General features: G+C 42.9%; 1 protein-coding gene across 2 annotated transcripts in view; it reads right to left on the bottom strand.

Annotated features, from left to right (window-relative positions):
- Window positions 1-1,132: 1,132 nt before the first annotated feature.
- hip1 (huntingtin interacting protein 1) overlaps window positions 1,133-23,315 on the bottom strand; it is a 51,962-nt gene continuing 29,779 nt past the window's right edge. For both annotated transcript variants that reach the window (XM_015009608.2, XM_015009612.2), the window contains exons 5-31: window positions 21,102-21,182; window positions 19,651-19,727; window positions 19,306-19,367; window positions 17,805-17,945; window positions 16,587-16,644; window positions 16,432-16,507; window positions 16,018-16,161; window positions 15,563-15,657; window positions 14,261-14,333; window positions 13,992-14,175; window positions 13,117-13,205; window positions 12,926-13,042; window positions 12,708-12,809; window positions 10,025-10,219; window positions 9,801-9,948; window positions 9,634-9,720; window positions 8,317-8,424; window positions 6,608-6,744; window positions 6,420-6,530; window positions 6,257-6,315; window positions 5,519-5,612; window positions 4,723-4,823; window positions 4,386-4,491; window positions 4,128-4,251; window positions 3,916-3,977; window positions 3,117-3,234; window positions 1,133-3,014 (exon numbers count right to left, since the gene is read on the bottom strand). In XM_015009608.2, the coding sequence (XP_014865094.2) occupies window positions 3,004-3,014; window positions 3,117-3,234; window positions 3,916-3,977; window positions 4,128-4,251; window positions 4,386-4,491; window positions 4,723-4,823; window positions 5,519-5,612; window positions 6,257-6,315; window positions 6,420-6,530; window positions 6,608-6,744; window positions 8,317-8,424; window positions 9,634-9,720; window positions 9,801-9,948; window positions 10,025-10,219; window positions 12,708-12,809; window positions 12,926-13,042; window positions 13,117-13,205; window positions 13,992-14,175; window positions 14,261-14,333; window positions 15,563-15,657; window positions 16,018-16,161; window positions 16,432-16,507; window positions 16,587-16,644; window positions 17,805-17,945; window positions 19,306-19,367; window positions 19,651-19,727; window positions 21,102-21,182 (2,760 nt within the window). In that variant the 3' untranslated portion in view covers window positions 1,133-3,003. The remainder of the gene's footprint in view (window positions 3,015-3,116; window positions 3,235-3,915; window positions 3,978-4,127; window positions 4,252-4,385; window positions 4,492-4,722; window positions 4,824-5,518; window positions 5,613-6,256; window positions 6,316-6,419; window positions 6,531-6,607; window positions 6,745-8,316; window positions 8,425-9,633; window positions 9,721-9,800; window positions 9,949-10,024; window positions 10,220-12,707; window positions 12,810-12,925; window positions 13,043-13,116; window positions 13,206-13,991; window positions 14,176-14,260; window positions 14,334-15,562; window positions 15,658-16,017; window positions 16,162-16,431; window positions 16,508-16,586; window positions 16,645-17,804; window positions 17,946-19,305; window positions 19,368-19,650; window positions 19,728-21,101; window positions 21,183-23,315) is intronic.

The raw sequence follows: 23,315 nt of genomic DNA, 5'->3' as shown, positions 1-23,315 counted from the left end.
CAATTCCTCCTGCTTGCTTTTTGTGGCACTTCTTGCAAGCAGAGTCCTTGCATCTCAATGTTTTTTCAACTAAAGTTAGAAATTAAACAATCGTCTTACTGACTTCTTTCCTTGTCTTCAGTGAAACATCTTAAAAAAATACTAAGGTTTCCTCTTTTCTTCATGTTTATAGTTCGTCTGGAAAGTAGTCACAGGGTTCCGTTTTACAGCCTTATCCTAAATTGTATCAAGTTAATCTCAAAAATGCTACCAACAAATACCCCATTGTGGTTTGTTTATTATTTTTTTTACAGATGTATTAAAAATAGAAAGCATTTGCGTAAATATTCAAGCCTTTGCCATGAAGCTAACAATTTCTGCTGCTCTGAATGTCCCAATGAGCAGAGTCAGTCTTCCTAATAACTGTGTAGGCCCGGGGAGTCAAACTCATTTTGGGCCATAATATCAAACACCTGAATGTTCTTAAAGGGCCGGTTGCGCCAGAATGCATTGATAAAACCCATTAAATTGCTAAAAATATTAATAGTTTCACCATTCAATAAGTGTTTCTTGAAATAAAATATTTAGCATTTTTTCCACACTCAAGTCTATCCAGGATTTAGGGATTTTTTTTATTAGGATTCAAAACCAGATTTTGCAGCGCTAATTTAGGAACAATTGTAAACACTTTTTACGATATTTGCACTAATGTGTGATGTTAAGTGTGACTTTTTATTCATCGTATCGGTCACAGATAACTTGACATGAAGTAAGGCTGAAGCGGCCGTCACTCAAACCCAAAGTTTCACCAATTTTGAAGAGAAAATGTCAGTAAAATGAAAAAGAATTTGGGAATCTGTTGAGTTTGTGTGAATTATTGTGGATCTGTGGAAAAACTGGAGGGTCTTTATTGATGTAATTTGGAGTCTAGAAAGCCACATAAGCTACAGCGGGTCAGATTTGACCCATGCGATGTCGGCAACAACATCACATTTCCATCTTAATCCGTTTTCCGTCTTTTCTCTTCTGAAAAACAGAATTTCCGAGTTTTATTACGTTTTCAGTCTGGTGGCAGCTAAAGCTAAAAGGTTTAATGGTTGAACACTTATTTGAGGGGGGGTGGGGGGAAGAAAGCCACTACATTCAGTCGTCAGTCTGTATTAATGAATCAAAGTATTTATTTCAAAAACTGGAAAAATAAAAACACACCCACCAACACTGGTTTAGTATATCATACAAAGACATATTTCAATGTTGCTATGTGAGTATCTGTCTCCGACTACAGTATGAGGCAGTTTGAAAAGGCTGGCTGAGCTGGTGGATCTACAGACAAACCCCAAAACGATAAAGGGACCAAAGAAAAAAAAAGGAAAAAGTTAATCAATAAAAAGCATCTGAGCAACGAATAAAGGGTGAAAACCAAAACATCACTCAAGTTGTGTGCACTTTTACCTTTCAAGACACTTGAGATACCACTAAGGAGATTTCCATCCATTTTTTTCTGGACTATATATATCATTCTCCAGGTGAATCAGCTAAAACTGATTAAATACAACAACCTGGAAGTAACAGTACAGTAAATGATGTTTGCTTTAACCTGGTTGGAGCAGCAGATGGCAATAGAAACGTATCCATTTTTCTTCCGACTACCTCGCCGTTTTCTCTTTACGTGGAAGAAAAATGATCTAATTCAAACCAAGCAGCGTCTGTTAAAAAGAAAGAAAAAAAAACCCAACAGCATCTAGTGAGGCTGAGCGTTAAGACACAGAATCATCATCGGCGTGAACACACAGGAGGAAGGTAAAAAGGTGTTGGCTAGAATCGCGAAAGAGAAGCCACAAAATAAAGCGCCTGCTCTTCTTGGAGAGTCCAACTTAAAGAGTCGCTTCATTAGTCTGAGCAGAGAGACGCATGGGAACAAAAGCCGCGTGGCGTTCAGGTGCACCGGATCTTCGTGTAGAAAGAAAAGCAAACAGTTCTTTGCGACAGCAAATGGCTTGGAGTTTATGCCCACAGCTACATGGTCTTAAGGAATCCGTTAATGCACCGACGTTTTTGTACTGTGGAGGTGATGAAATGTTTAAAAACAAACGCTTCTTGTGCAGATTCCTCTAAATGATCAGAAAGTTCCTGAAGACGCGCTTCGTCTCTTCACGTGATTGGATCCCAGATCTGAACCGATGCAATTAAATGTCAATGAAATATCAAACTTTGTATCATTGATTTATAAATACATTGCAAAAAAAAAAAAAAAAGAAAAAAAATTAAAAAAAGGGAACGTCTTGTTAGTGTTTTGTGCAGCAACCTCCACCTCCGACGACGGACAATCCACACCCTTGTAATGCCGACTATATTTTATCCGGTACAGTAAAAATAAAGTGGAGGGATGAGGGTCGTTCAGCTTAACAGTCCTGGTCGTTATAATGGCGAGGACGTGGAAGGCAGGAAGCCCGGAAGCCGAACTGACTTTAAGTCACAGTGAGAACAGAAGAGGAAGAAAACTGGGGAGCAACTGCGTGGAGGAAGCTCCTTCAGCTGACTCAGCTCGTGACGTAGCACACGCGCATTTGTGGACACCGGCGGTCAGAAGAGCAAGCACAGCAGCCAAGCTACATGGAGACACTGTGAGCCACCCCTGCTCTCCGAGAGTTTGGGCCCCTTGTGCTCGTGTCGTGTGCGACTCCTCGATGCTGCGCAGTCATTTAAAACGGGGGACTGGAGACAAACAGGGTGTTGCAGAGGAGAAGTGAGGCGGCGCTCCTCCATCCTGACCCCCGCCTGCTGCCGGAGCACCTCCGTGAATCTGGCTGGGGTGTACGAAGAAGCGAGGGGGATTGGAAAAAGAAGAAGAAGAAGAAGAAGAAGAAGAAGAAGAAGAAGAAGCACCTTTTCATTTGGCTTGGATATAACAAGCAGATAAATGTGAGGGAAGGCAGAAAATAAAACAGAGAAGCGCGTCTATAAATAAGAGGTGGAGAGGAGAAGGTCTTCGGGTGGAGGAGGAGGAGGAAGAAGAGGGGGGTTTCATCCCGTGCCTGCAGGAGGAAGAGAAAGAATTTCAAACATTTAAGCCACATTACTTCCAGGAATCTTCCCAGGAATGTGGTTCCCCCTTGTGTTGTGTTTTTTTTAATCACCTTCCTCTTCCTCGCCCCAGCCCTCTGCTACACCTGCCAGCTCGTAATGCTTCTTCCTCAGCTCGCCCAGACGCTCCCGTTCCTTCTGCAGGCGGGTCTCCAGCTCCAGAACCAGAACCTAAAGACAAACAGGATTTCTTCAGCAATTCAGCTCTTGGGTTTTTAGCAGTTAGAACAACAAAAAAAGTGTTAAGAACCTTACAGATTTCTTTCTTATTGCAAGTAGAAATGACAAGAACTTCAGAAGGGATTTTTATTTCAGCCACTTTGGAGGGTTTTCAAGCATTGAAGTCATGGCGCAAGATCTCAAGTCTAGACTTTGACTAGGCCACTCTAAAACTTTCATTCCGTTAGTTTTTTTGTGTTGTTTTTGAGCCATTCTGAGGTGAATCTCATCAGTTTTCTGCTACTTAAAAATTGCTACAGAAAGTTTTTGTTGCTTAATAAAAGAAATAAGAATCTGAAAACTGTCTCTCGCATTTACTCAGGTTACTTTTGGATTATATTAACATTTGTTTGAACTGAAACATTTAAGTGTGGAAAAAATAAACTGAAAAGAAATCTGTTAAGGGGTAAAGAATAATTGTATGATGTTTTTGTACGATTCTATTGAATTAATGTACTGAATTATTCAGCTCAATAAGCATGTTTATGGAAAATTACCTCTTTTTGATGCAGTTTTTGCTAAAAACTGCATCAACAACAGGAATGCTTACTTTTCTGTTAAATAAAAGCAATCAGATCGTGTCAAATTTCTGTTTTGATTTTTCCTGAGTGCGTCAGTTTTACTCCAGGTTACCTGTGCGTCCATCTCTTGTCGCTTGATCTGGGTCAGAGTCATGCTGGAGAAGTCCATCGTTTCTAGACGCACATTTAAACAAATTAAAACTGAACATTTTCTCCAATTTGTGACATTTAAAAAAAAAGAAAAAAGAAAAGAAAAAAAAAAAAAGAATAAGTTCATAAAAAAGCAAGCAGATGAGAAACTGCGTCATTAGGATGACTTCTCACCTGTATCTTCAATCTGGGATTTCCCAGACTTGGTGGAGGCCACAACAGCGGCGGTTGCCTGGGTGACGCCGCGGGACGCCTGCTGCAGTCGGTGCAGGTTAGCGCTGTCTTTATCTGCCTTCACCTACAGGAAAGGAGAGGCAATATTGACAACCACCAACAAGAATCCAAATGTGAAAAGCAAAATAAAAAAAAATGAAAAAAGAAAACAAAAGTGCAGAAAGCAGGACGAAAAGGAAGAGAGTTTTGATTGTTTACCTTTGAAGCAGCCACTAGCTGTGCCGTGCTAGCAGCGATTTCATGGGAGCACACCATCAGCTCCTCAAACTTCCCTTTTCCCTGCACCACCATGTCGGCAGCGTCACTGGGAACCAAACGACTAAATTAGCTCAAAATGAACTAGAGGACGCTTTTAGAGCACATTGGTGACACCGGAGGGATATACACGAGGTTAAACATTAAACACACTCGTAAAATGATTTAAATACGCTAGTTTCGTTATACACTGAATGAGCTTCTGCATATTTAGGAGTCTCAGAACGAGGCCAGCGGCCCACACTGCCGACTGAGCAGACAGAAGTCTTTTCATACTTACACCATGACCGTGGCGCCCCATCCGACCGCTTTGGAGGCAGAGATCAGGCCCTCCGTCCAGCGGGAGTTCTTCGCATAAAATTCCTTCATGGAGGCCGCCCCCTGGTGGACAGAAAAGCAAAAGCAGCTACACAGTGAAACATTCATCACCTCATTTACTCTCAGGCAAAGGAACCGCCTACAATTAAACGTAATTAAATTAAAATTTATTCACATATATTGCAGCAAATGCATAAAATTAGAGTCCATTAAAATTTGCTGCTGCCATTTGGTCTCATTTTAAACATAATTTAACATCCTGATGGCTATTTAAACCAGGGTTCCTTTAAAATTTTTAATTCAGAACCTATAGTTTCCATTCGGATTCACAGATTTAAAACGGTTCAAAATAATTCAGCACAAATTACACTGCAATCAACTTTACACTGCAATCTGTGATCAGCTGTCCTGATCTAGGGTTGGATTACTTCAAGCTACTGATTGAGTGTGTGATCGGGGAGAGGAATGATGCTAGAAAAGTTTCAGGATATTATCAGTTCATTTACTTTGAATGAGAGCTCTACTGGAAGTGGGTTCAAAGCCCAGAACAAACAACAAGTTGGACAAAACCGTAAGTTATGATCTCACAAATGTAAATGTATAATTATAAATAAATGTAACCTCTTTTCAGGCATTTCAATTTGGATTTTTTTTTTCAAAACTTTAATATAAAATTATGTGTGGAAACTTCTTAGTCGCACAAATGCTTGGAAAACAACAAAATTAAATTCCATACAACCAAGCCCCGTAAAACTCACCCGGCCACTCTCCACAATGTCCCTTTGCAGATCTTTCGAAGACAAAATAAGCTCCTTGATCGCCTGCATCAGCTCTGTGCAGGAAGCCAGGATCCTGCAGGGGGCGACAGAGCACAGAATATGAACGGCGTTGGAGAAACACTCCAGATTAAAACGCCAGTGAGGGATGCAGCAGAATTACTCGATTTGAAGGAAGGAAGAATAAAAAAAATGTCAGTTCGCCCAGTGTTGCTAGACACAACTGATGCGTAGCTGTAGTTGTATTTCTTATCATCTCTTTAATATTGACACTTAGTTTACAAAAAATTATTTAGGTATTTGCTGCAACCTTAGAAGAATGTTTTTAAAACTACTTTAACTAGTTTAAGTGTTTCTGGTCTTGTTCAGCTCAATCAGTTGCGATCGTCTCATATTTTTCAGTAGTTTTTTTTAACTCTCCCATCATAGTTTTGACGAGTTACAGGATCTAAGCTAATGATACACAACTAAATGAACCAGGTAGTTTTAGCTGTTTTGATACAATGTTGCACTCTGAGCAATAATTTGGGTGCTGAAGCCATTTACTCAGAGGTAAAATGTGATTAAAAGGTTTCAGGCCAGAGGGCCTAATGACTGACTTTTACTCCCAGCTCACGATGAGCTCTGCATGAATCCAGTTATGTCTCAGGGCCCACAGTTTATTGAAAGAGAAATCAACTCCCAGCAGGCTCGGCGATCTTCCTCTGATCTGAGACTTACCTCTCGTTGACCTCCATCTTGATTCCTGTATCGACCGCTCGGGACTTGTTCAGCATTTCCTGTCGGGACACAGAGGCACAGGGGAGGGGAAAAACAAAGACATTTTCCAGTCGGTACCGTTCAGAAGTGAATCGGAGGTGGCTGACGAGGCGGAGCCATTCACCTCTATCCTGGCGGCTGCGGACTCCACGGCGGCCGAAGTGGCAGCCATTTCCTGCTCCACCAGATCTCCCAGCTCCCCCTGCTGCAGCTCCAGACCCCGCGGGCGCAGCTTCTGGAGACGAGAACGAGACACGTATAGCGACGCACGGCTGATCAGATCAGACGCTCGATAATTGGAGTGACTCGGACCTCCGCCGTGGCCAGGATGGCCTCCAGAGACGCCCTCAGCTTGCTGCCGTCGGCTGCCGCCAGGGCGTCCCGCTGCTTCATCTGGCCCAGCAGAGCCAGAGCTTCTGACCCGCACGTCTTCACGCTCTCCGACAGCGCTGCAGAGAGAACAGAAACATGCAGGACGGACGGGTTAATGTTTCGGAGACGGGAACGAAAGAAGCAGCAGAAATCCTGACATGATGAATGCAGACGGCACCATGCTGGTTTCATTCAGCTTTTTATCCTCCGTTCACTTAATTGTGTCACAGTTAATGATGAACTGATCATTCAGCCAGACAGACTGATCGGCTTCTCAAATAGTAAAAAATTTCGGGTTAAATATAAACCAGCTGTTATGCTTCAAATGTTCAACAAATATTTGGCGGCTGAGGGAGAGACGCAGTTTAACAGTTTGTACAATACGGAGGAGCGTGTGGGGTAGATTTATGGAACGGGATGAGTGAGGAGTTAACGCGAAGCAGTTTCACAAAACGATAGACATTTTTGGTAAAAAAAAAAAAAACATGGAGGAGGAGTTGTACTGATAGAAGCTGAAGAAATCATTATGTTACGTCAATAAGTTTATTCACTCAAAGCACATTTCATCACTAACGTGCAAAAGCATCGTCTTGTAAAAATTCATCTACATAAAAGAGATGAGGAGCAGGAAGCAGAAAAACCTCATAAAACCCTCAATTACAAACTAAATCTTTGTTTTCATATAAAATTAAGAACAGAACTTTATATATCCTCCTCACTGTTAACTGAAAATTGTATAAGACTTGATTGTTTTTTTCTTGCATATCAATCCAGGTGAGATGGAGGTGAAGCAGGTAATGTAATCTGAACTGCATCAAACGTAACTACATTTTAACTTATGAATTAGTATCTGCTTTCAAAAACTGTTGGTGAGGAAAAAAGTGTTTTACCGAGCTACCTGCCCGTTTTCAGGAACTCTGTTTCGTTTGTGGTCAAAACAATAATAATTAAAAACAACCAATCATTAAACTCTAAATGAGAACTCTACATTGACTTTCTCAGAAGATTCAGATATCGGTCCGGTTTCAGTTCTGCGTTTGTGTTTGGTGTGAAGTCATGGCTGCCAGCCACAGATCTATGTTCAGGCATGTTTAGACTTGCCGACTGAAGAGAGGGGGAAAAAAAAACAAAAAAAAAAACATTACTCTGCTACAAGGTTAGGAGCTTCTTGCCTGAAACGCGTCCAAAAGCCATTTCTGACTGCGAATGTGAACATTGTAGGAATGCCTTTGATTAACAAATTAAGAAGCAATAAAAAGATGATCACGTCTTGTGACCTCTGAGGTTCTGCGCTTTGGTGCAGCACAGCGGAGACCCGCAAATTAGCCACTTTTGCATTGCTGAGCAGTTTTATTTTTATTTAAAAATGTCACTATGATTAAATAACGATTTTTCACAGGCCAGATTTAATGGTGCCCCTCAGGCCACCTGATGCCCCATGTGCGGTGTGTTATGCGCGCGGGTGTCGCGACGGTGCTGCCTATTACATTACATAAACATAACTGTTACTCTGCTCAGCCTTAATGAGCCCGTGTGAAGAAAGAACCTCAGAGACGCGTCAGGGCATGCAAACATCTGCCTCACCCACAGATTCACATCAGGAGATACCATCCGTCTCTCACAACTGCAACACACACACACACACCTACCGTCTGCTTGCTCCACAGGAACCATGTGGGAGGTGGCGCTGCCCTGAACGATGGTGTCGCCCACCAGGTGGCCACACTGGGTCACCACTCGCACCAGCTCCAACACGGCTGCACGATGTAGGCAGAGGGGGGGAAAAAAAACACCAATAAATAACATTTATTTCAAAGTCCATATTTGTGCAGCATTAGGATTAGAAAAGCATGCAATTGTAATACTACTGCCATTACTGCTTAAAACTGCAATGGAACACGACTAACGCACATTTTCATTCTTCTACTCTTGAACTTTTTGGTGTTTTCAGAAAATTGTTTGTACATCTACAGTCATTCTGAGTTTGTGGATGTTGCTTGGTTGGCTAGCATGAGCCAACTTTGAGAAAGCAACATTTTTTTTAACCCAAGCCCCCTTAAGGCCACAGCATGTTACTTTTGTACTTTTTATTTTTTATTTTTAACATATTTGTTAAAACTGTCACAACAGACAAATCTGTAAATATCGAGCTCCTCTGCCTTCAGAAAACAAACACCCAAACTAGTCAGAAACAACCAATCAGAGTCAGGAGGAGGGTCTTAGCGTTGTCAATCACATCACATGTACACGCTGCTCACACCCTGAACCTTGCTCTTTACTACACTTACAGCTGGTGCACCACAACAGAGTCTGTCATGAATACTCAGGTTAGTTAGCTTGTCTACCAATGACAACAGAGAGTTTTCCTGGAAAGGAAAGTTTGTTTTTTCTGGCTTTAGCACATTGAGCAGCGCTTACAAGAACATGACTGACAGCGCCAAGACCTTCCTCTTGGATCCAATTGGTTGTTTTTGACCGGGAGCGGTGGATTTTTGCAGATGGCTGTGGAATCACAGAAAGGAGGAAGAGGAGATCAATATGTTCACAGATTATTTGTCTCATAAAGTCAGGACATAGTGACGGTTTTATTAAATATTTAAAAACATTTTTTTTCTATAAAAGTTACATACTGCAGCTTTAAGTAGCTCTGTAAAATTACAATCCAACATGGAGTGAAGCTCTTTTTTTTTCCATAATGAAACAATGTCATGGATGGATAGATGAATTTCAAATGGATAAATGAAATAATTTATTAATGGATGAATGAATTAAATACATTTTCAATGCAGGCACAGATCAATTGATGGATGAATAAATGAACAAACGAATGGATGGGGAAACAAGGAGACGTACTCAAGGATGGATGAGAGATTATTAGACTGGGACGGCACTGGAAAACCAAACCCTGCTTTCAGAAGCTGAAATTAACCCCCGACAAAGAGCAGTTGGCACTTTCAGCTCCTCACCTGTGTTGTCGGCCAAGAAGGCCTCTCTGGCGCTCTGCAGCCGCTCCACGGAGTCCAAAGAGGCTTGGCATCTAGACGCGAGGTAGTCTGCGGAGATGGACGGACACAATGAGAGCCTGTCCGTGACGAGTGACCGAGCCGGCTGATGAGCTCCGCATGAACCTGACCTGCAGAGCTAGTGCAGCTGATGTGTGCCGGGTCGTCTATCTGAGCTAAAGAGTCCCGGATGATCCGCTCCGCCTCCTCCACGGCTCCCTGCAGGCTGGACCAGCGAGCCGCCACCAGCTGACTCTCCAGCGCCTGCTCCCTGCTCTCCTGTGGTCAGAGGTAAATATTTGACTGGGCCCCATTAGCGACGCGACGCTGCCGGTTCACCAGAGCAACCCCTGACCTTCTCGTTGAGCTGATTCTGCAGGGCCTCGGCCGTCTTCACTCCGCTTTCCCGCTCGGTCGCCAGAGAGCTCTGAACTCGCTGGAGCTCCTCCCCCTGGACCGCGAGCTCCGCCTCCACCTTTGACAGAGTCTGCACCAGCTCCGCTTTCTCGGACTCCAGGGCGACCAGCTGCGTGCCCAGCACTTCGCTCGACTGCGTCCAGGAAGGGAAAGAAGGCGACAGATTGGTGATTTTCACGCGGGAGGACAGATGATATGTAGCCGACGGAGAACACCAGCATGTGGTCCGACATCACTTTGAAAACACAGTTTATCCAGGGTTTTTGCCCGTCTCACAAACTCAAATTTAAGACCTTTTTAAGACCACTACGAATGGAATTTAAGACCCATATCTCCACAGAAACATGCAAACTTCATCCGGACAGCTGGCGACTCAAAAGCTAGCTAGCAAAAATATGTTAGCAGTGAATTGCGAGTCGCAGAAAACAAGATTTATACACACGCCTCAAACTTATGTCTGACAGAAAAGTCCCAGGAGAGAGAGAAAAAAAGAGGTTAAACAGAGCAGCCACAACAAAATTTAAGATCTGTGATTAACATATTTGAGACCATCTTGCCTCTTTAATGAATTTAAGACATGTTAAGACTTCTTAAGGACGCACCGACAGCCTGTTGTCTTTAGCCACTAGTTTGAGTGACACTGCCTTGATTTGAGGTTGTGGAGAGCCATGGAAACTCCAGAGAGGTTTGGGTTGAGGTCAAAGACAAAGTGGGAAGCTGAGGTTGTGAAACCAATGATGACAGTGTAGCTGATCTTTTATACCAGAGCCTTAGACTTTAAAATAAATGTAAATGTAATTTAAGGGAAAGGAAAAAAAAAAAAAAAAAAAAAAAGAAGAACAGAAAACTTACGCTCTGAGTTGTCACAGTGGGTCCGGTAGAAAAAGAGGAAGGAACAAGAAACGGCAACGTTAAGAAGAGCACTTTTATAAGAGAAGAGAAACGCGAAAAGGAGCTGGAGACGAGTGGAGAGACGACAGCTGTGTTAAAAACAGACTACAGGGATTAGATGGAGACAGGAAGACTGGCAGTGCTGATAAGACCAGAATACAAAACGGAGACATCACAAATGGAAGGCTGGGGGAAGAAAGAAAAAAAAAAAAAAAAAAAGTCAGGTGAATATTTGGGAAATTATTTGGAAAGAACTGGGAGCAAAAACCAGTAAACGGTTCAATTGATACACTAATTCAGTCACACACACCCTCCATGTCAGCTCTGGAAACCAAATGTCTCATTATAGCAAATAAGTGGCCAAATATCAGCAACGGTCTGAACATTTTACTGCCAGGCTGCTACAAACATTCACTTCCTTTTAGAGCTACAACAAAAATAAAGGTTGGTTCTTCAAAAGAGTCACAAAGTCGCTAAGGCTGAATTTAAACCTGTGAAATGATAGAGGTGTTGATTTCTGTCAGGGTTAATGACGTCTTTCCTTCAAACAAAGTCCAGTTCTCCCATTTATAGTCATTGTTATCACCATTAGTCAGGATTTAGTCTTCCTGCCAGTCCTTATTAGGAATGGACTTGTTACTGGTATCAAGGAATGCCTACGGTTTTAAAAATAGCTTCACTACAAGGTTTTTTTTTTTTTTTTTTTAAATGAGATCCCAGAGAAAGTGGCAGAACAACCAGAGTTTTCTCCAGATGGATGGTGGAGAATTGAGACCAGCTAAAAACAAAAAACAAACAAAACAAAAGCTTACAAACTACCTAAATTCATCCTGCTTAGAAACATTTCCAGCCGCATGGACAGGAATGATGTAGAAGCTAAAAAGGCTCCACCTGTCGCTCTTGTTAAGGTAAAACTAGAGCCAGTGAAGCGTGAGAGGTGCGAGGCAGGAAAACATCCTGAATAATTAGCCAGCTGTCCTGCTCCGACACGCCTCATCACCTCGGCGAATTCGATCCTCGAGATGCAAGAAGCTTAGTAGAAGCAGATGTCAAACCTGTAAGACATCCGGCGCAGAGCCCTGGCTGCCAAACATTTCCAGGTCTAATTTCTAGTTTAATTGTCAGTATGTTCAATACTTGAAGTGCAATGTTCAACGTATTTGACAATGGGCTACTTCATTTTTTTTTTCTTTTTGTTTGGTTTATTCTGACCAGATCCGTTTCAGAATATTTTATCCTTGACTTGATTATTTGAAACTAAATGTAAATGTTTAAACAGATTATACATTGGATACCTTTATTCTGCTTTAAAAACTCTTTAAAATAAAATTTCTCTTTTTGAACATTTTTTTTTATGTTTTGTTTTTATGGATGTTTAAGCCTCGACTTTTTTCTAGATCTCCTCCAGGCCTGAAAATGATCAGATTCCTTCTGTAACACAAATTATCACTTGGAAAAACACGTGCCAACTATATGTAGGAGCGATTAGACGGCGTCATCCAGTTTAACTACAATGATGCGAAATCGTGCAGTTTTTACTTGAGGTGATCAAATGTATGCATTGTATGTGAGCCCCATACATAAGATAAAAAATACAAAAAATCATTCTGAAGCTGGAGATGTCTGAGGAAGAAATGCCAAACTCTGATGGTGAAAATTAGATCAAAGGTTCAGATTTTCAGATCGATCAGAATCATTAGTAAATCATCTCAGCAGCTGCTGAGACTGACCTGCTGGGACGAGGCCATGGTGGTCTTCAGGGAGTCCAGTTCTGTCTGGGTGGAAACCAGTTCTCTCTGCAGCTCCTGAAGTTGCTTCACTTGTTCCCTCTCCTGAACGACACAAGGAGTCACGACGCTTCAGATTTCGAACTTTGTCGCTCGGGTCACTTTGCAGCTGGATGATGAAAAAAGGGGGGAGCCACAAAAACATTTTCTGTGGTCCTCACCTGTCTGTCCGCAGCCTCATGCGCGCTCTTCACCTTCTCCTGCATCTCCCTCCGGACCGCCTCCACCTCGTCCTGGGCCGCCCGGGCCACCGTCATCTGCCGGGTGACCTCTGCGTTCTGCACAAAACGGCACGAAGCGTTGTGAGCTGTAGTGACTCCACAGAGGGATCTGGAGACGGCGTCCTCCTCACCTTCCTCAGCAGTTCTGCATGACTCTGAACCAGTTCTGTGTATTTCTCCTTCAGCTTGGTGTAGCGCTGCTCGTTGGCCTGAGCTTTTCCTGGGAAGAGACGGAAACGGGCACAGAAAGCTTAGAAAAACATTAGCAGGCTGCATTATCATCACATATATTGTTTTAGCTCGTTATATTTAATTTATGTTTCTCATATTAAATTCTGACAAAAGAAAGGCATTTTTGTCTACTTTTCTTTGCAACGTAGTTCAGCATCAGTCAGACTACATGAAGGTCCGCGGTTAGGGTGCATTCACACCAGCCATGTTTTAGTCCATTTTACTTCTTATTTCGTTTGCATAGAAAGTTTAATTTGTTTGGGGAGATGTGAACGCACAAACAAACTCTGATGCGGATCAAAAAAAGCAAAGTCTAATCTGCCTAAAAGTCTCGGTCTCTCATTAAAGTGAACTCTGGCGCAGTTCGAATGCATAGGAAGTGGATTGTAGAGTAGGGAGTTCTGGGTAAATTCAATAAAAATAAACATGCAAGTCTAGTGCAAGCAGGAAAAATGGTTTGTGGAATTTTACCAAGGAAATAAAAGAAATCCTGCAGCTACAAAATCTGACACCAATCCATTCTTGTTTACATTTCGTGACGAAGGAAGTTGCCATTATGTCTTCTTCAGAGGTTTTCATGTCGTTTCCTCAAGTGGTTCTTGGTGCAGCATCTCCACAGGTGAAGACGCGAATATCGTTTAACGTGATAAACTGAATCAAAATGTAGCAAATGTCGCAGCTTTGGTTCCCGATCAAACCGAGTCTACCGGACTGTCGGGCGTGGGAAAACGCGAAGAGCGCCTGAGCCGTCGTGCAGAAATAAAAGCCGCCTCACTCTCGATTTCCGTCAGGCTCCGCTGCTCCTTCTCCGTGTCCTCCCGGGCCCGCCGCAGGTCGTCCAGCTCCGCCTTCAGGAACTCGCTCTCGCCGGCGGCCTGCAGCCTCAGGTGGCTCTGCTCGGCGAGCTCCGCCTCCAGCTCGTTGACGCGGCCCCTCAGAGCCTGACACAGCCGGCCGCTCTGGTGACAGACGGGACAGCGGGCCGGGTCGAAAACGAGACGGAGAACGGAAGTGAGGCGAGGAGGGCGTTCCTCTGATCCTTACCTCCAGTCGGAAAGACTCCAGCTCCTCCTTGAGGGCCTGGATCTCCCTGGTCAGCTGCTCAATCAGACGGTCTCTGAGGAACACAAGCAGAGGATCAAACTGGAATCACAACATTCACAGTTGATACAAACAAACTGTCAAACCTCTCAACAGAAACATAATTTGGCTCATGTGGATCGCCTTGTCTAACTGTAATAAAGTTTTTATATATTTATCACTTAACCACAAAATCAAACACATTTTATTGGGATTTTATGCTACAGACCAACATAACATGGTCAATAATTTTTACAAATAAAAACCAGATAAGTGTGGTGAGCATGTAGAATGCACTCTACTACTGACATCTGAAGAAAATCCTGGGCAACCAGCTCCCTTTCAGTAGTCAGTAAACATAGTCCGTCTGTGACGAGTCGAATATCAACATAAATCCCAGATGTTCTCAGTTATTTGCTCAAGAACAAACAGCAGCGTGAAGAACAAGAAAGACAGCAGACTGGTCAGGAAGAAAGAGGAGAGGAGACTCTTGAAGCAGGGTTATGCTATATAATGAAAACTGTGAACATCTCACAGAGGAACATTCAATCCAAACCCGACCGCCTAAACCGAAAAGCCAGGCAAGAGAAACAACCATAGCTTAAAAAAAAAGCCAAAAAACAAACAAAAAAAAAAAAAAACACACAAGTTGTTCTACTGGAGCCATTTTGGGGACAAAGTGAATATTTTGAAGATGGTTTTCCAGTGAGTTGAGAACTCTCAACACTGTCCTAAAAACAGAGTCTCTACAGTGAAACACGGTGGTGGCAGCGTGATGCTCTGGGATTGTTGCTCTTTAGAAGTGACAGGGAAGCTGGTCAGAGTTGATAAGACGGAAGGAGCCAAAATAACAAAGAGACAAGCTCCACTTCGATCAAAGCTTTAGATTTTGACCATTAAGATCAAGTCCTGTGTTAGAACGGTCCAGTCAAAGCAGAGGAGATGCAGCAAAATGAGAAAATGAACGTTAACAGACGCTCTCCGTCTGGACTGACTTGTCTTAATCTGCATAGAAAAATAAACATTTCAGATTATATCAACTCGGAGGGACTGAACACAAATGCATGACAATAATCACATTCTTATTCTTTTCCCGGGAACTGAATAAAAAAAAACAAAAAAAAAACACACCTAAACCAAAATCCCACAAATTGAAACAGCATATTAATCCGACCAAACCCGTGACAAGCACCGATCAAGACGTCGCAATTAGAAAACCCGGTGATGCTCACAACAAAGTTCACACAGTGCATTTCTGAAACTCACTTGTCTTTGCGCATGCCGTTCTGGCTGTTGAAGTTGAACGGATCGATGGCAGCAGACGTGCCAAACAGGTCATCAAACTTGACCTCGGAGGGAGCCTGGGAAGGCCAAACAGACCTGGTGTTAATTTTAGAAACAACTTTACCGTTTATGGAAATGGTAATCATTTCTTCTTGTGTGGAGTAAATGCAACAAGGCAGAGCTTTTGGAAGAGCATTTGCTCTTACTCCTTTCAGACAGTTGTAAAATGCGTAACCGTGGAAACGAGGTGAACTGGAAGGATCCGAGTATCATTTCAAAACGATAAAACGACACCATTACCACGACTCCAAAACCTAATAAATTGTTTTTATTCAAAGGGCCCTTATATTCAAGCCCTTTGAATGTAAGGGCTGGTCAAAGTTCCAGGAGATTTATTAAAAGGCCAGGAACCACGAATTAAATGCAGAGGATTTTACCGGCAGGGGCGGGACGTCCGTGTCCACCAGGTCCTCCGTTTCCACCACGTGTTCCGACTCGGGAGAAGACGACTCGGCGGGGATCACGACCACGGGGCTGATGTGCTCCGACAGCGCGGATGCACGCAGGAAGTTTGGCGGGTTCTGCAAGAATCGCAGACCCGATCAGCGTGTTGCATTAAAAAAAAAAAAAAAAGCCGCTTGCAGAAAAGTATTCGACATTTAAAACAGAGGAAACTAAACGCATGGCTCAGTTTTAGATGCTCAGCCTGTCCCGACAGGCCTGATGACAACATTTACACACATGATGATAAACATGCAGCCTGTTGCTCAATTAGTTGAGCAACACAAAGTGAATCAGCAACCACATCCGTGGGAGTATTAGGCATGAAAGGTGGTCGGAGTCATGCAAACCTCAGGCAACTGTGGGATCTGAATCAGCCTCTTGAAGTACTGCAGGTTACTGGAGCGATAGAAGAGACTCTTCAGCCTGAAACGAGAGAGGATGCGTGAACACAGGGTGATACTCTGAGGAACGGCTTCTGCGCGGCTCCGAGGGAACGTCGTACTTCTTAAACTGCTCCTGGAAGCGATCCCTGTGGCCCTGGAGAGTGTCGGCTGGAAGACCTGCAAACACAAAACACAAACGGCTCTGTGCTCGGCGTAGGAAAATATACAGGTTCTGCATAAAAATCGACTGAATACGTAAAACGTGTTTGACGGCAGCCGAGAACAACAAGACGCTTTAAAGCTGGAATAGAAAAGATTCAGCTTGATACTCGGCTGCATGTTTCGGTGCGTCAGGGTGAATTTGGAGAGATTTCAAAAGCGACGCTCGTCAGAGAAACGCATCGGCCTTTCAAGTCTCTCGGATTTCAAGAATTCGTTTGAGAGCGAAGGCTCAATCAAGTCATTTCAAACACAACTTGAAAAACATCTGTGAGAAGCTCTGGACACTTGGTGGCACATAAATATCTTTAAAAAGCCTAAATCTCTCAGCAGATCAGAAATATGTCTTTTTATTAAAGAAACCTTGAATCCACATTTGTTTTGTGTTCATATATAAAGAAAGTCTTTCAAACAGGAATTTACATAAAATAGTGCAGTTTTTCTGCCATATTTGAGTACAATTAACAAGAATCGCATTTAAATAGTCTGTAATTATAAGCCTGTCTTCTCCAAACAGATCAAATGCGTTGGTTTTAATCACAGATCCAAACAGCCACAAGTTTGAAGACCACAAAACCTGCCTTGAGGTTTGTTTGTTTGTTGACAGTAAAAACAGAGTCATACGATCAGGCAACCAGAAACCATTTTATTTGCAACTCTGCTAAAATAATCAAGTAAAAAATAAAAAAATATATTTTACTGTCTGATAGTTTCAGCTGCAAGTTAGTAATCAGTAAGTAGACCTCTTTAATGCAAAGTTGACACTTAATGGAGTTTTAATGCAACTTTTAGTGCAACTTTGCAGAAAAAATGCCATTTACCAAATGACACTTCATGACGGTCAGCAATTCATAGACTCCTTTATGTTCATAACAGGTGTCATGTCATGTTTATGACGGCGTCATGCCCGTCTCATGCACACCCCTTCAAATAAAGTGCCACCTTTTCTTTTACTGCCCCTGTATTCATGAAGGAACCAAATAATCCAACAACTCAGTTGATCAAAGTTTTTTTTTTTTTTAAGACAGAACACACTTTCCAGACCAAGAAAGGTCAAAGAAAATGGAACCAATATTCAGATGGGTTTTGGTGGCGGTGCTGCGGTTTGTGAGACTCACAGGAGTGCAGCTTGAACAGCAGCTTGACGGTGTAGTCGTACAGATGGCTGCAGTCCAGGATGACCTGGATGAGGGGAGCCAAGCGGCACTGACCGGCCGCCGTCACCGACACGGACCGAGACATGTCCAGGGAGTTGAACACTGCGGAGGAGAGGAAGGAGCCGCGACAGCAATCAACAAAGCGCACTCCGAAAAAAAAACCAAACATTGTCGCTTCAGCTGCACTGGAGTGTCTGGAAACCGCGGCCATGGCTCAGAGTCGTTTCAAAGACGGAAAACAGGAAAGGAGTTTTAAACGGAGCGGCGAGGGAGCGACAACCTGAACAGAGTCAGGATTGTCTGACTCAGTCTCTGCCTCCATCGTTACAGAGTCGGGCCATGAGAGCCTCAGAGCGACGCAGGCGTGGTTTCCTGACCGCCAGCCTCGCAAAACACACACACTTTTCACATGACGTTACACTTAAACAAAAAACAAACACGCAACAGCAGAGGATGGACAAACATGAACCGCACAGTTCTGGTCTGAAATGCATTAACAATGAATGAGTGGAGTTATTATTGGCACAGCTTTCATGTTAGAACTCCGACTTCCAGGGATCCCAGGCCTTTTTAAAAATGGATTTGTGAGAGACGCGTTTACAGTGGTGCTAGAGGTGGAGCTGCAAAATACAGAAGACGGATGGACAAATAAATGGAAACACTGATGATGGACAGAATGATGGACGACCTGTGGACAACGGCGTTGTGAATAAAAATCAGGAAATGTGGTCATTTCCTCCCTTTCATATTCATTCACGTCTGGAAATGAAAATCATGACATTTTCCAGACCGCGGAGGAAACCAGTCAGTGGTATTAAGTTGATGGTTTATCTCAGGGGTCCTCAAACCTGGACCTTGAACAGCTTTTGATGTCCAACACATCTGAATAAAATGACTGAATCGCCTCCTCAATATGCAGTCAGGTTCTCCAGAATCCTGCAAATAACCTCATTATTTGACTCAGGCGTGTTAAAGCAGAGACGCATCTAAAAGTAGCAGAACATCAGTCCTTGAGGCCTGGATTTGACGATCCCTCATATCCGATGTCGAAAGACATGGAACCCCTAGAAGAGGCGGACCAGCGAAGTGTTTTGCAGCTAATCTAGTTTGCTTGGAAAGGTGGAGGCGGCGGCTCTGGAGGCGGCTGCGAGTAATAAGCAGCCTGAATGTAATTTCCTCCTTATCTTTTATGACTGGAGGCTGAATTTGCTCGCCCGGTCACCTCCCTCAGTCTATTTTTAACCCACTCCTTCGGCAGACATGAACCTCAGGTGACTCAACAAGGCAACAAAAGGGCCGCAGAACAGATCGGAGGGGATTTCAGTGCTCCACATCTGTCTGCTTCTGTTCGTCACTGTGTATATCGCATACATCAGGTAGACTGTACTTCCCGTCTGTCAGACAGCATCTGTGTGTGTGCACTTAACAGAGATAGCTGGTCCTATGGAGCAGAAAAACTCACCTCCAAGGAAGAGGTTGAGCTCACACTCCAGGTAGTCGAACATCTCCACTGTGAGCTGGAAGCTGCAGATGAGAAAGTTCATAATTTATCCCACCTGGAATATAATACACATTACGTTCCAGATTTCTGGTTATCATCAGAACTACTTTTGTTTATTTATTAACCACCGATCATCGTGACTAGGGTTAGCTGATTTATTAATCATTTACTGTCAGGTTTCGAATGAAGCTTTGCTCGTCACACCCGTGTGGAGGCACAGTTAAAACACAACCATCCTGGAGCTCAACCAGTTAAATCCACCAGTAAGCTGAGGCAACCGGAGCGGCGGCGGCACGCCACACTCACAAGTTGTTGACGTCGTTCTCTCCCGCCTCGTCAAGCTGCCTGTTCGACATCTGCAGGTTGCCGGGGAAACGAGGGTTCTGAAACAGAACGGGACAAAAACAGAGCTTTGAACTCAAACCGCAAAGTCCAGACAGCCATTCGATACAATTTACTGACAGTCTGGTAGCTTTGGCCACCAGCAGCTTCATTAAAAGATTAAATGGTGACTTCCTATGTGGTAAACATAAGTGCTGCACACCTCTGCGCTGCTTTTGCACGACTTCTGTTCTCAACTTGGGGAAAACACTTGATTAAAATACAATACAATAATTGAACATCTTCCTGGGTTCCCCAGAAAACTTGCTAAGCCCAGTGCTCAGGGCGCTATGGCGGTCATCCAGCCACTCAGCGTGTTTTTGAGTTAAAGTGTTTAAAGTTGACAGGAAATTTGAAAATATCATTTGATATGCATTTTTTTGGAAGACTGGAAGATTAATACCTAAACCCCAACTATAAAGTCGATCATTAAAAAAATAAAAACAATGCTAAGCATGGTGGGGGCACAAGTAAAGCCTGGTGACCCGCCAGGCTTATGATACAATAAGGTAAATCCTTACTTCATGTTTAAAAACATCAAATTAAAAAACAAAACAAAACAAAAAAACATTAACTACCACAGTCGCCACTAATTAATGTAGAAATTATAAAAAGCAGAGACGCACCGAGAAATCTACCATTTACTGGAAGTAAACAAAACTCGACTTTGGCGGAAAATTAAAAACATCTTTTTCAAATCTGTGAATTCACATTATTGTTGAGGTGTTTAATAGTGAAAGGAAGCACAGAGATGTGAGAAAACACTTTAAAAAAAGCTGTTTTCTAGGACACGTCGAGACCTTTCTGCAGTTCATTCTGGCTGCAAGAGAGCAAGACTTCCAGCAGGTAACAGGAAGGCTGAACGGAAGGCTCAGACCTCAGATATCTGAAATGTTTCATATTCCTATTTGCATCATTTCTACAGTTGATGCATAATGATTAATTCATCAGAATGCTTATTGGCACTTTGTTAATTATTTGGTCAAAGCAATAGGTGTGTCAGGTTACGCGTCAGTCCACAAAGATGACGCTGGACAATGTGTCCAACCCACTGCAATGCCCACAGATCTACGCCCATGATGCTGTGAAGGTGTGAGACAACAGAAATGAGAATGAAGGAGCTTTACTGCCTTCGGTTAGGGCTAAGAATCCGGCTTCATGAGAGCAAAGCAGCAGCAGCAGTATCTCATGTCACCTCCACGCCTCGGCTCAGCTGTCTCATAAAAGTGCTTCATTACTGATTCTTCAAAGGATAATAAGGAGTAAACTGGAATTTCCCCCCCACAGGAGGAGGGTCTGGGGCAAAGATTACAAGGGAAGAGGAGAAGGGGCGATGTGGGAGGCTGACGCTCGGTTTTATTGGCCGGCCGACTCACTTTAATGTGAAACTCCATTTTGGTGATGAGCAGTTTGAGGTAGATGCTGCACAGCTTCCCATAACCTTCACTCAGATGACCCTGAGGGGAAGAAATGACAAAGAATTATTATTTTTATATATATATATATATATATATATATATATATATATATATATATATATATATATATATATATATATATATATATATATATATATATATATATATATATATATATATATATACACACACACACACACACACACACACCAGCTGTATAAACAATGTGGACGCGCAACTCCTGCTGCAACGGGTCTGCCTAGCAGGAAACAGTTCAGCATCCTCAACTATTTGCCTGGGAGTGTGTGAGCAAAACGACCGGAAACATGACGCCGCAGCCCTGGTCACAGCAACCCCACTTCCTGTATCCTCCTGCTGCCTTGTGACATCAGCAGAAACTGAGTCGGTACAGAGCGCGAAGGCCTCCGCCCAGCTCGCTGCTGCTGCTCAGGCTTGCGCCACAAATGTGGCGAAATATATGAGAGGCCCCATGGGCCAAAACCTACAAACTCTTACACATACTATCAAACTCTCTCACATTCACTAGCAAACTTACACATACTATCAAACTATCAATCTCTCTTACATTCACATTGCAACGGAAGTTAACTTAAAATTTCGGTTTCTGATTGGACCCCAGGCAGGAGTAGGCGGGTTTTCACGGACAGAAAACTAGCTGAGCAGCAGCGACTCACAGAGGCAACTAATATTTTAAATGACATCGTTAGCGCTCCAACAGTAATGTCAGCATTATCAGAAGTGTTTAGAAGCTGACAGCCAGCATCGGAAACCCCATCTATCAGTGGGATAAAGCTAGCCATCTCTTCGGAAATGGCAGTAAAGCCAGCTGCACTCGATTTTAATGTGCCCGACAGCACAAGTTATGGTGCTCTCTCTCCAAAATAAAAGCGCATCTCCGGTTTATATTTGATTCACATGTCAAGTTTCTCTCCGGCGGCCATAACAGGCTAAAGTTTTGTGTTAATTTGCAAAACGACATTATGTATCTGAAAAAAAAAAATATTGTGTGGGCAAAAAAAATCCTGTAAAGCACACATGTGCAACCTCAGTTAAAATTGGTCTTATAGGTGTCCCTGTGTCATCCTGAAGTGAGAGAAGTACCTGGTAAGGTATTGTTTATGTAATCTGAAAGATTTTTTTGCATATCAAATGTCAGCAATTTTGATTGAGGTAGCACATATGTGGTTTACAGAATTTTTTTCCCACATATGTTTTAATTTATTTTCAGATACATGATTTCCTTTAGCAAATCAATTAACACAAAGTTTTACATTTTTAAAGCCGGAGGAGAGAAACATGAATCAAACATAAACCGGAGGTGTGCTTTTATTTTGAAAAGCCTGCCTGGGGTCCAATCAGAAACTGAAATTTTAAGTTAACTTCCATTGCAATCAAACTCTGTAAGAGAGTTTGACAGTGAATGCAAGAGAGTTTGTAAGTTTTGGCCCATGGGGCCTCTCATAGAAATAAGATTTCACTTCAAACAAGCTAACCCAATAAACTACTAACCCGAGATGTTGTGGCGAACGACTTAAATGGACAATGCAAACGCTATTGAAATTAAAGAATGCCATCTACATGAAGTGCGCTCCTCCAATAATGTTTAACGAGCTCTGAAGGCTCGACTGCTGAAGAAGCTCTCCCCCGGAGCGTCTGTAAATGTCAGCGCATTAACCACAATACTTGGGTGCTCCGACGATCATAATCACACAGTTCTTGTCCACAACCGTCTCTCACACTGCTGATGGCTGCAGACTAACATTTAACAGTGATCTGCTCTCGTCAACATGACTGACTTTCAATCGAAAACTTTGCTGGGAATGTCGACTATGAAACTGTGCGAAACTGACTGGTTAAACATTAAAGTCAGACTCCAACTGTGTGCCTTCTTGCAATAACAGCCCAAGTATTTTTGGTCCATGTCTGTTTGCGCATCAAGAGAATTCTTGCAATTTTCTGCCAGTTCTTTTTTGGGGGAAAAATGCTCAAGCTCAGAAGGAATAAAGAGCGTCGTCAAGTCTTGCAGATTTTCATTTGGATTCGACTGGGTAGCTTAGCTTTTTTTTTTTCAGATAACAGATTAAACTGCAGTCAAAACGTTCTCTCCTTGGTATCCTGATGCCGTTTGTTCACTAATGTTCTCCCAATAAA

Source organism: Poecilia mexicana, unplaced genomic scaffold, assembly GCF_051168715.1.
Source record: "Poecilia mexicana isolate PSO_F unplaced genomic scaffold, ASM5116871v1 scaffold_13, whole genome shotgun sequence".
NCBI lineage: Eukaryota > Metazoa > Chordata > Actinopteri > Cyprinodontiformes > Poeciliidae > Poecilia > Poecilia mexicana.
Note: the sequence above shows the minus strand (reverse complement) of the source record. Positions and strands in the feature narration are given on the sequence as shown.